A 12,662-nucleotide genomic window follows, 5' to 3' on the forward strand; every position below is an offset into this window, starting at 1 on the left:
AAATCTCTCACTTGTTCCACCATCTGATATTGTGAGAACAATTTGAACTCAAACCCAGTGATGCACAATTTAGAAAGCTACACAGAGAAATAACTAGAAATCTAGTCTAGTCTTCATAGTGGATAGTAACTGTACTGCATCATCCAGGATGAAGAAAACAGAGAGGCTAATTTACTCATTACTGACTAACAAGACTAGGTAAAACCTAGTATATGGCTGAACTGCGTCATTTTTGCATTCTGCCTGGTGTCAGGTGGTTTTGACCCTTTATCTGTCTGCTTCTCTCCTACTCTCTGTGCTCACATATTCAGTATTTTAACACAACCAAATTTTCAACCAAGCTGTTCTCATGTATACGTGTTTCTGTTGTCAGACAATGGAACAGGTCTGACAACAGAAAGACGTGTACTGAAACGCAACCCTGTACTGTTAAAAAACTGATTTTATAAATATGATGATGTCTGACAAAATCACCTAACACAAATTAAAGATATAGAGTGCACTGTGATTTTGGCCTGTACCCCGGAAAGTATCTAAGTATTGTCCAAAAAGTCACTAGATTTGTTGCTACTTGCATTTTTGACAAACAAAAAACAGAGGCACTAAAGGGGTCTGAAAAGTCAGGAAATCTAGCAACAAAGGCGCTAAGTTGACAACATTTTGAGCCACGACCAATGGGGAAACTAAAACACTCGGCAGGCTGACCTCTAACTTTATCAGTCAGTCACTCAGTGACAGACATTCATGTTTATAGGACTGAGCCCGCTGTTGGGTTCCAGCCAAAAATGTTTCTTTAACATTACATTATTATTTTGTGGATTTAAAAAACGTCAACCTACATGTACGTAGCAAAGATGTGGCTTGAAACTAATAGATACTTTTCAGTTTATTTCCAGCTATGACTAATTCAGGTTGTGTGTTACAGATAAGAGGACAGACAAGTCTGCTGTATCTGGTGCCATTAGACTCAAGATCAGCGTGGAGATGAAAGGGGAGGAGAACGTGGTCCCTCCCCACGGCCAGTATACCTGTTTACATGAGGTAACCATCATAATGTGATCCAACATTAATCAAAATTACAGTCATCATCTTTGGGGACATAAGCATTAAGTTTTTAAAGACAGTTATTGAAGAAATTGTTATGACTACACTGGAAAGCAAACTACCAGGATAATAGTCACTGCACTGCAATGCACAAACATATCTCCAGCTGTGATAAGGGTCTGGATTTGCTGCCATACATTGCACAAAAAAAAAAAAAAAATCTTTTTTATTACTTGTTGTGACACCGTGCTCCATCACCGTAACCTGTTGCGTCTTATCTCTCGTGCCACTCACAGAACCTGTTCCACTGCCTGACCGAGGTGAAGAACAACGGGGTAGTGAAGATCCCGCAGGTGAAAGGGGACGAGGCGTGGAAGGTCTACTTTGACGACGTGTCTCAGGAGATAGTGGATGAGTTCGCCATGAGATACGGAGTGGAGTCCATCTATCAGGCTATGACGTTAGTACCACCCTGATCTATGGCCTTTTACCTCACCGATCTGTCACTGTCTCATTCGGCAGAGTGGAGGGGAGAAGGAGATGAGAGAAGGAGAGCAGAAGGAGAAGAGGAGTAGTAAAGATGTCTCCTCAGCAGAATCAGAGCTTGGAGAACTATTGAGCTCCTAAGTTTGATTGATTAATTGCTGGTCTCCTGGAAAAAAGTCCTAACCTGCCTTGGTCACATTGATCATTGACACATATAAACAATCTAATTTCCCCCTCTGTGTCTCTCTGATCCTCTGTGACCCTGTCCATCCACCAATTTCTCTCTCTTTTTTTCCCCTTGTTTCCCTCACACACATCGGTACATGAAAAGACACACCACATGAAACATTGAAATCGTTCAAAATTGATCAAGGTCATGCAATGCCATGTTACACAATGCAGTGTTGATGTGTTGGTTCCCACTGCTGAAGTCTGCATCGTGCATCTGACCTTACGCACCACTGCAGCTTTTTTCTGTCTTTATACAGCAGACATTGCCCTCAAATGTGGAACAGCAAGTCATTTCAGATGCAGTGTTTCCCATATATAAGATTTTTAATGCAGCCCACTTAAATACATGCAGTTTGGAGACTGTGATATGGTTGGAACGTCTGCATGACCCACAACGCACAACACTGGACAAAGAGCATTCATGGAGTTGTGGCTGGATTGTCATTATACTTGAACTTTAAAATAATGTTCACTTAGCTGATCAAGGAACTCTGGTAGTTGTACTGAGTTACATTTGGCTGCTGCTACTTTCACTGTCACTGGAGACATCATCCATCTGCTCTGGTCTGAGCTTCCATTGGGGTCACCTCCATCTCTTTCTGCAGTTCATCACTGGTTACAGTGCTTGTTTTTTATAAGCTATATTTTCTGTTGAGCATCTTAGCATGTCATCATGTCTTGTAGCAACAACAAGTACTTCGGATTTTACTACTTCTTCTACGGATTCAAAACCAGAATATTAAATTCAGGTAATAATCTGACTGAGCATGTACCTGTTCTCCTCAACTTACTGTTATACTGCTCAATTGCCTGCTTGTATGAGCTTTCATTTGGGTTGGCATCAAGGCTTTTATTCCCAAGTTTGTCTTCAAAAGGCAGACTTTCAAATTGTGCTGTAGAAGATAATCCACTTTGTTCATGGTGAATGCAGCTGCTCTGCTCTTAAAAAGAAATACTAACTTCTGGCAACTGAAATGATGACAGCAGTACTTGTAAATAACAAATGAAATTGCAGTGGGGCAATAGGCAATCAGCCTCACTTGGCATTAGATTTGTGCCGAAGGCTTTGGGCATGCGTATTGTTGTTTTCCCACACTTGGAGCACATCACTTTGCGACCATAGGGTGATCCCCATGGTCTCGCTCAGTCAAGCACAATTTAAACATAATTTTAAAACAATTCTCTCCAGCCATTGGCCTTAAATGATGTACTTAATTACGTACATCTGAATTTTAGTAGTAATAATTGTTGACCCCTTCTACAGGAAACTGACTATCTGAAGTCAGGGATCATCTCAAAACCGCTGCAAGATGGCTAAAAGAGCTTTTAAGATTTATGGTATTGGCTTTCTCATTTTTATCATAGACCTCTCAGACCAACCTTACATCGATCTGGACCTCCTCTATCATACAGTAGTCAACAAAACTGAGTGCACTAGGCTTGGTCATTATCACCAAAATGTTAAGTAAACATAAAATCCTTTCCATTAAATACAATTTTATTTGTTTTTAGCCAAAGTCCAAGAAGAATGAAGCCAAGTAATCTGAAAAAACATAAATGTTTTGACTAATTAAACTATAATGAAAGGTTTCTATTAAAGAACCAACTGCAACAAAAGTCAGTAGACTCTTAATATTTTGTGCGCCTATTATTAGTATTTGTTAAGACAGATTTGATGCTCCAGTATATGGATGAGATGTTATTCTTCACAGACTGTTCTTTTCAGCTGCTTTTGGACTGGATGGGGTTTTGTCACTCTACCTAGTTTAAAATCCTTTTTTTTTTTTTTAAATCGTTTTAGTTTCCGCTTTACAAATTCTTGTGTGATTTTTGCAGTGTGTTTGGGATTATTGTCATGTTGGAAAATCCTCTCCTGTCAAGCCTCTGGAGACTAGGAGTCATCTCTTCATTCAGTATTTGGGTATAGAGACTTGCATTCATAGTGTCATCTATAAATCTCTGTTGCACTCAAGCAGACCCATATCAGCACACTCCCACCTGACCACACCCACTCCCACTCCCCATATGACCAAGAATGTGCTGGCAATATTCATCAGCCCTCTTTTCGTGTTTGCCTACTGATGCTCTTCTACCCTCCGAAGTCTCACAGTCTGGTTTCTTATTTGTTCAGGCAATTCATTACCATGTTGAGCCTTGTTGCATCTGACACAACCCGGGCCAAAACTGAGAAATCTGTGGTTCACAGCTTTCATGAACTTGTCCATGCAATTAGTCTTACTTGGAAATCACAGGTGTGTGTACTTTTGTTTCATCGAGGTTTTAGTTTGGGAGCTGTACTTTCAACATAAACTATCCAACCAGTTTGTTGTTAATTATACATAAGATCAAATACCCTACACGTCAGCTAAGATGATACAGTTTTGCATCATTTAACAGGGCTGTACTCAGTTTTATCAAGCACAATCAGTTTGTTTTTAAAATGTGCAGTATGTTCAAACATTAACAATCACAGTTTTTATTTAGACTCAGTTAAGATTACAGATACTTTTGGTAAATAAACAGATACAGATAGCAGCTTTGTGTTACACCCATCAACTTCTATTATATTTCACTAATTCATGGAGTAATAATGAGTTAAGGAGTATCTCCCGCAGCATCGCCACATTGTAAATAGAGTCTGAGCTGCTGTTTTAAATCTCAAATCACCTTTTTAAGCTCTCTGTCCTCTGCAGAATGCACTTGTTGGGCAGTCCCAGTAGCTGACTATGTAATTAGCTGCTGCCTTAGTAAATCAGACTCTAATTACACACAGATTGTGTTGGCAAAGTGCACTTCAAATTTGTGCTTTCATGTTTGGAAATCTGGCTATGTGTATAGCTGAGATGAAGCAACACTGAGAAATTATTTCGCTTTTTTGGTCTAAATATCACTTGCTCGAAAATTGCTAAAAGTGGATGGATTCTTTTTAATGTGTAGCAAAATGAGAGGTTCCTTTTGCAGGTCTTTCAATCAGTGTACACTCTTTCTGATTTTTAGATTGCTCTCTTCCACTGATCTTAGTTTAACCCCATATGTCCTAGAGCAGCTCTTTCATCTATCCTCCTACTGGCCCTGTATGGCAAACATGTCACTGGGTTTCTGTTGAGCCCTGTAAAGCATGGTTCAGCTGTTCTGATGATTCTTCAACATCCCACACATCCCACATTATTAACCATTGTGTTCACATAAGAAAGGAGTGCAACTGCTACAACAACAGCACATATATAGCGCGAGTGTCGTTGACATGATTGTTTTGGTGCTGCGCACTGGCATTGAGTTGCCAGGTGACGGACTGTTGTTTCAGTGTGACAGAGTATACTGCGGTATATGAGGGATTGCAGGATTATTTAAGTGCAGACAAGTGAAGCAGTAAGTGGCCTTATTACCAGCTTTCTCAGGTGGAGTTAATGCTTCAGGCTTGAACCTTGTTTAAGCCTGGCGTTTCTCATATCTGTGCTTATTATGCTTCATCAGGAATTTATGGAAGGCCCTACCTTTCGTTTTCTTCATCATAGAACCTTGACTCCCAGTCACTCCTGACATGATGGCTGCATAAATCACAGCAGCTGCGAAGGCACACCCACCCTCCTGTGCCACCCCACCCCACCCCCCGCCACAACAACCCTCAACATACCCCTCCCTCATGGTCGTTTTTCTTCATCTCACTCTATCACCACTCACTACCCCCCTTACCTCCCACCCCTCTGTTTCTCTGTCCCTTTTTCTCATCATCCTTTTCTCATTTCTTACAGCTATCTGAAACCATGAAAGGATATGGGAGTGTGTGTGCGTATAGTATGTCTCATCCACTGGTAAAAACCAAGGCAGGGTAACAGTAGGACAAGCAACGTCTCCCACATGAAAATTGGCTCAGGAGATCCAGCTCTAAAAGCGCCATGGGAATTCAACGGATGCTATCATCACTCTCTTTGCATCACTCTCTTGCTCGCCTAACTCCAAGTGCTCCTGGGTAATTTGGAGGCTGAAAGCAAAGTAATTAAATAGGCCTCCCGATGAGAGCATGTTTGTGTTTCTATTTGTGCGTGTGTGCGCACACGCATGGGTCTGGGTCTTAGGAGGAGGGAGTAAATCTGTAATCATAACTCTGTGCCTTCTCTAACACTTTGGCTTTATGAAGCAATGACTCACTGAGGAAGATGATCTTACTTTCAAAATCTCCGACTTGTGGTCCCCCACAATACAATATGCGAAAATATTCATGGAAAAAGTTATGGATTAAACACATTTCCCCTGAAATTACATGTATAATTCTAAGATGAATAGCAATATATATTTTCCAACCACTAATTTATGCCCACACCATCTGACATTGAAGTTGCAAAAATTATAGGTACCCGTCTTTTTGGCTTTTGAAATGAAATGAATGTAGGATAAAGGCAATGGACAACAAAATCAGCTTTTTTCCATAGTTTTAAGAAGGAGCATTAAACAAATGTTATATTTATAGATCTCAGCCTATTTTCTTGCTTGAAGCTCTCAGGCATCTTTACTGTACAAAGTATCCGGTGCATCCAGATGTTTGCTTGCTATGGGTCACGCCGGTGCCTGAGAAGGAAGCCCCAGTGTATATCATTGTCTGCTGCATTTAAGTAAATATACAGATTATTGCGCATATGCATTTTTTATATCTGCCATACTATCTAGAATAGCATGATCCTTTATGTACTGTATGAATGAGGATGGAGCTGGCAGCCCGTCTCCATGTTCACTATAGGTACCAGTGAATAATAATGTAGGAGGCGTTCCACGTGCCTTGTGGAGCAGCAGCATGAAGTGTTAAAATGAGCATATGCTCTTGACTCAGGCAGAGATCCATGCTCAAACCAGGTCTCCCAGGCTCCAGCACTTAATTACTGCTGGATAGTGCTGTTGCTGGTGTATGCGTGTGTAGAGAGAGAGAGGAGGAGAGAGAGAGAGATATCATAGCAAATCTGAAGTGGCAATGCTTTGTGCATTTGTTGCTTGTGTGTAGTTTACAGTTTAAAGTTCAGGGAGTTAAAATGGTGCTGGAGACAGGAAGAAAGAAAATAAAATTTCTTCAAACAGAGGACATCAAGTTTGCAACAGTGAAAGACCCCCTGCTTCAATCCCTCCTCTGGGAAAGATGACTTGAGTAATTTTAGCACACTGCAGTGTACTGAGGTATAGTTTGAGCTGGGCTTACATACTCAATGTGGATTCACCTCAGTAGCAAACACTTAAATTGGCAAGTGCACACACTGTGCTTAAGTTTGTCCCAGTGGTATTTGTCAAAGAATGAAGCAAACAAATAAGTTGAAAGTGACAAAGTAAAATTTACATTTCTCTCTTCTGCTCCTGTGGATATGATGATATCTCAGCTCCCACAGGATCCCCTGATTTAGTATCTAACTTACTGACTCCATCTATTACTCTGCAGCCTTATGTTGTTAATAGTAGGTTACACTGCTTTGATTCATGACATCATTTGCTACAGATAATCATTGAGGACACTTTTTTTTTACTACACGAGCAGAGCAGTAACTTCTTATGCACTAACTCTTCCAGCAGAAGTAATTGTTTAGAACACTGAAATATGCTCTCTCCTCAGGAGTCAGAAGGTGAAAATAATGAAGAAATACTGCAGTATGTCTGCTCGCCTTTTGTTTTTTACTGCTCTGGTTACTGCGGTGCAGAGCAATGAATAGATAGACACGATATAGCATCTTTTTGAGCTATACTTTATATTGGAAGGGAAAGTTTTGTTAGCGATGAAATATGTTCTTTTTCAGCACTGTGTAACTTGTGGATTTTGAGAATTTCTGAAGGGCACATTGATTGCTTGGTCATTTTCTCTGTTTCACTTCTCTCGTTGATGTCAGGCCTCATATCGTTGGATCTCATATTATTTTCTTCATGTGTTTGTCTACTGATCCTTGGTGAAGAAATAATGTTTATGTTGCTCCACAACATGGCCACAGCACTGTCCCTTGTGCTACATAGGATAATAGCTGTTTATTTCCCCCCGCAGGCATTTCTCCTGTCTGTCCGCCAAGTACATGTGTCCTGGTGTGCCAGCAGTGATGAGTAACCTGCTCGCCAATATCAATGCCTACTTCGCCCACACAACCACCACCACCACAACCACTGCCTCCGCTTCTGACCGATTTGCTGCCTCTAACTTTGGAGTAAGTGCACCTATTCTTGTCTTGTAGTGTAATGCTAAATAAAAGTGTGTGGTGTCCAGTTAGACTTAAATAGCGTCTACTGCTGTCTTATATTCTGTCTTATATTTGTACATTTTTACAAGTTGTGCATTCGAAATAAACTAAATCTCAGCGGTTGCCAGCGCTTTCCGATTGAACCTTTTAATAAGCTAATGTTGTAAGGCAAATTTTGTTCCAGGAAGTAGAAATGAATCACTGTGGGCAAAGCAATGCTACGGTCCATGCAGTGTTATAAATTTTTAGCCACAGTCCTTTGGGTGTGGTGACACTCTGATCTGAATTATGTGTCTTATCCTGACAGAGGGAGAAATTCGTCAAATTACTGGATCAGCTGCATAACTCGCTGAGGATCGACCTCTCTAAATACCGGGTATGTATGAACTTTTTTGTGTTTGTCTGTGGGACTTCTGTCACTTCAAAATAAGGATTTAAAAAAAAAAAAAAAAAAGTTTTCTGTTAAAGCTTATCTCATGTCCACATTCATATTATCGAGAGGGACTGCATTCTCACTGGATATTTAAACGTGTCTCTATTTTATACATTGCAAGCGCAATTTTCCTTTTCTGTGAAAATACAGGTTGCCATTTTGACAGAAGTGCTGCCATTTAAGCTACCTGCCATCTGCTTGATTTGATACAGGCTTCTAGTTTGATTCAACTCTGTTTACAGTACACTATGTGCTTTCTTTATCTGGCATGCAGCAGCAATCCATTTACACTTTGCTTTTAATGCCAAATGTGCGTCTGTTGCCCTCCAAACGTGGTTATTGACTGGATCCTCCTCCTTCTTGGATACAGTTCAATCTGTATTTTATGCCCCATTTGAATCCCGCAGTGCAATCACACAAGGTGCACATTAATGCCTGGTGTAACGGTGTTGTATTAAATATCAGGATTATGCCAAGGTAAATGTCATTATAGATGTGTTGAAGTCGTACCAAGAATGACATTTGGCAATGTCACGTACACCATACTCATGGTAACATTAAGTACATTCATAAAATATATATGAATATAATTATATAGCTTTGAAGACTTTGTGGTTTCAAACTGTGATACTGAGGGGGGATTTGTGAGAAGTATGTTAAGGAAAAGCCGAAATTACAGTTAGATATATATACTCAGAAACGGAGACATTGCTGTCCATTGTTGCTCAACAAAAACAAACAAAAAAAAAAACTGGATAATATTTCGTTTAAAATGAATTGAATTATAAGTGACCAAATTGCTTTTGCAGTTTTCAAAATACTGTAACGAAGGGTGTAGTCCGCTACATAAATATCGATAATCAGCCTGTGGTGTCAAGGGGACCATTGGCATCTGAAGAAATAGTGGTCCTCATGGTCCAATAAATAGACCCTGTAGTGAGGGTCCAGCAATCTGTTTTCCATGGTAGTTCGTGGAATTAGGGTGTTAGACACCTTGTAAACATCTGTAAACTAGGCCATGCACTTCCACATTCTATATGTAGGCTATAGCGTCTATAGATCGATTTGATGTTCCGTATTACTATTATTAAAAACAAAGGACATGTTGTTTTAAAAGAATTTGTAGCAACTACAGGCATTTTATATTTCACTTAAGAGAAGACTTAATATTTTGGCTGTTAAGCAGCTGTATCCAAAGTGATAGGCTTCATTATTATAGTATCACTAACTGCCAGCTACTTAACCATACATATGGTAATAAAGCAAAAACCAAGGTGGAGTGCGGAGAGGGAGGATGAGAAAATAGCCAGCAGGAATAGCCAGTACCGTGGAGAATGTGTATCACATTTATATGTAATCATTATGTTTCTTATCAATGTACAAAATTACAGTTAAGATATAGATCATAAGCATGCATAGTTACCTGCATAAAAAAATCTATTTTGTCTCCCTGCCTGCATACATGCTGGAAAATGCATTTAATATGTAAGAACAGGTGTGGTGACATTTCATCCCCCAGTGGGGTCGTTCACACTTGCCTATTTGTTGTATGAGATAGCTTCATTCTTCACGGTCATTTGTTTTGTGATTTTCAGTGAATGATGAGCATTAGGCAACATTGGGAAGCTTGACGATCCTGCTGTATATAGAGAATTTTATGGTTGACCTGTTATAGACATATCACCTATGTGTTCGATGTGAACTGCTGACTGTCACCGTTTGATGGCTTATCAGCCTACATGGTCTGTGTCCATGAATCTCTTAGTGATGTACCATTTGGCACAGTCTTGCATCACATGTTTTCTTGCTCATTTTGCTGTCTATTCAGTGATGGAAAAACAGTATCTGCTCACTTGGATAGTAAAGTAGAATAACATATTAGAACTATATTTTGACATATATCTAGTAAACTAAGATAAAATATACCTAAAATAACTGTAAAATTATAAAGAAAAATGTAAAATATGATTTTGTTTGATCACCCTTGCACACCTTATCAAATTACCTTAATTTAGAGGGAAGTCATTTGAAAGAACAATCAAAAACACAGTTTTCCTACCTTTCCCAAAATATATGATAAAACGTACCAATCAAACTAATGGTTTAGATTAAGGGAGCACCAGCTGTTTACTCACCAGTCTGCCCTCTGAGCAGTGCTATGGCTTCAGGGCAGATTGGACACACTACGGTGGCAGTATCGGACAGTGACTGACAGTCCGACAGGGCTGGAGCTAGCTGGTTAGCATGCTAACTTCAGTAGAAGAAAAGAAGTGATGGAAATAGAAGCAAAACAAAGCTGCACTTTCCACTGCTGAAGACCGTTCTTGGCGAGTAACAGAATGAAGTTTGATGCTGAACTCACAACGTTGGTTCTAGACTGAGAAGTAATCAGCTGTTAATGCTAACATTGGCTGTGTAGCAATAGAAAAACTTAGAAATAGCTCCTATTTATATATATATAACCCCAAAAATGGCCAAATGAAGAAACTAATCTTTCAACCAGAAATTATTCTCTCCAAAAATCTGCCTCTCTCAGGCCACTAAGGGTGCCGCTGTATGTTACTAAGGCAGATTGAAATCCTGACATACAGCACATAATCTTCCAGAACAATTCCAGAAGAGGCTAATCCTGTTAGACACCACACACCACCGCACACCACCACACACACACACACACACACACAAACACACAAACACACAAACACACTCATTTGCCTGACCCTGTATACACACGCGTACATCCGTACACCTAAGCTCACATGCAGGAACACAATACAAACGTGCACAGAGCTGCAGACATGCACACATGCTTTTATGTGTCCCTCGCTCTGTCTCTTTTGCACTTACACGCACAGACAAAACCCCATCTCTAGCACACACTCTCCCAAATGTGCAGGCAACCACACTGCTGCTCACTGACTCACACAGATATACACCTGAGCAGCCAAAGACACACACATCTCCACACTCCTCCCCAGATGGTGGCGTTACACACTGAACTGTAACTGAAAGATGACCCTCTCACCTTTAATGTGACACAAAAGGCAGCGTGTCATTGAGTGGGTGATTGCTTTAGTTCCCTTGCTCCTTGTCACAGCTCGCTGTGTGAAGCCACATGTGATTACAGAGACACACCCTGATCGCGGCAGATCCTGCTGTCTGCTTACAAAGGCAAAAAAGACAGGATGAGAGAAGAGACAGCAAGTACATAGTGAGACAGAGAGAGGACTCGAGGGGCACACAGAATTAAGTTGCAAATAGTGAGTTAGGGAGAAAAAGGACTTGGAAAGAGAGGTGGATAAAACGAGCAGAGAGAGAGAGAAAGAGAGAGAGAAAGAGAGTTAGAGGAGAACAGATTTGGATAAAGAGGGGGAGAGTTGGAGGGAAGAAGAGATGGATTTGGAAAGAGACGGGAGTAAAAACAGATGAATAATGAAAGGAAGCATGCTGGGTGGTTGACAGAGAAGGAGAGAGAGGGTTAAGTGAAGGAGAGATGGCCCTCTTGTATTTTCAGATGGCCTGGCTGTCTGGCGATAAAACGTTCACTGAGACCAGTCACAGAATATCACATTGGCTTCACCTGCCAGCACTGCCCTGCTGCTCTCTTGTCAAGCCTGCCACAGACCAGTGGTCCATGCACACACACATACACACACATACACGCTCTCTCTCTCGCTCTCACACACACAGACAGTTCATACTCTCACTTTCTGAAGCTGTCCCATAGAGCCAGCCTGCCGCTCTTCGACAGTAATAAGATTCAGATCTGGCTCCTCCGCCCGCTCACCGTATGGATTTCCCTATAATGACATTCTGAGGGAGATTGAGTTTGCTTTTGTAAAACAGAGGGCCTGAATCAGCAGAGAGGGAGCGGCCGTGCAGCTGCCACCCTACATTTTGCTACATATGTGTTTCTTCACTTTAAACTTTATTCTAACAGCCCTCATACACAGTGACGCCTTGTGTAGGCAGTCTGTCCCAGCTAGGATTTGCAGGTTTCTCTAGGTCAGACGTAAAATCTCAGTATTCAGAGCACGCTGGGAGGGATTTGGTCTGGCTGAGCTTAGTTTGATATAAAGTGATGTTTGTTCAATAAGCACCCCTGGGAGGTGTGTGCTATTCTCTTAAAAAGGAACTCTCTGCAGAATTACAGTGGGCCTTTAGAGAAAAGGTTACTTAATGCAAACAGCTGCTTTGTCGCCCTGTGTGGTACAGAAGACTCCTCCACTGCGTGAGGTAGTTGTTCCATATTGTACCTGTAGCTCTCT

The 12,662-nt window shown here is 40.8% G+C and overlaps 1 protein-coding gene across 4 annotated transcripts in view; it reads left to right on the top strand.

Moving 5' to 3' along the window:
- Window positions 1-12,662, top strand: part of LOC130185048 (protein unc-13 homolog C) — a 124,323-nt gene that overhangs the window by 51,472 nt on the left and 60,189 nt on the right. For all 4 annotated transcript variants that reach the window (XM_056401388.1, XM_056401560.1, XM_056401307.1 and 1 more), the window contains 4 exons: window positions 926-1,041; window positions 1,341-1,504; window positions 7,772-7,928; window positions 8,269-8,337. In XM_056401388.1, the coding sequence (XP_056257363.1) occupies window positions 926-1,041; window positions 1,341-1,504; window positions 7,772-7,928; window positions 8,269-8,337 (506 nt within the window). The remainder of the gene's footprint in view (window positions 1-925; window positions 1,042-1,340; window positions 1,505-7,771; window positions 7,929-8,268; window positions 8,338-12,662) is intronic.

The sequence above is a fragment of the Seriola aureovittata genome, chromosome 1 (assembly GCF_021018895.1).
Source record: "Seriola aureovittata isolate HTS-2021-v1 ecotype China chromosome 1, ASM2101889v1, whole genome shotgun sequence".
Classification (NCBI taxonomy): Eukaryota; Metazoa; Chordata; class Actinopteri; order Carangiformes; family Carangidae; genus Seriola; species Seriola aureovittata.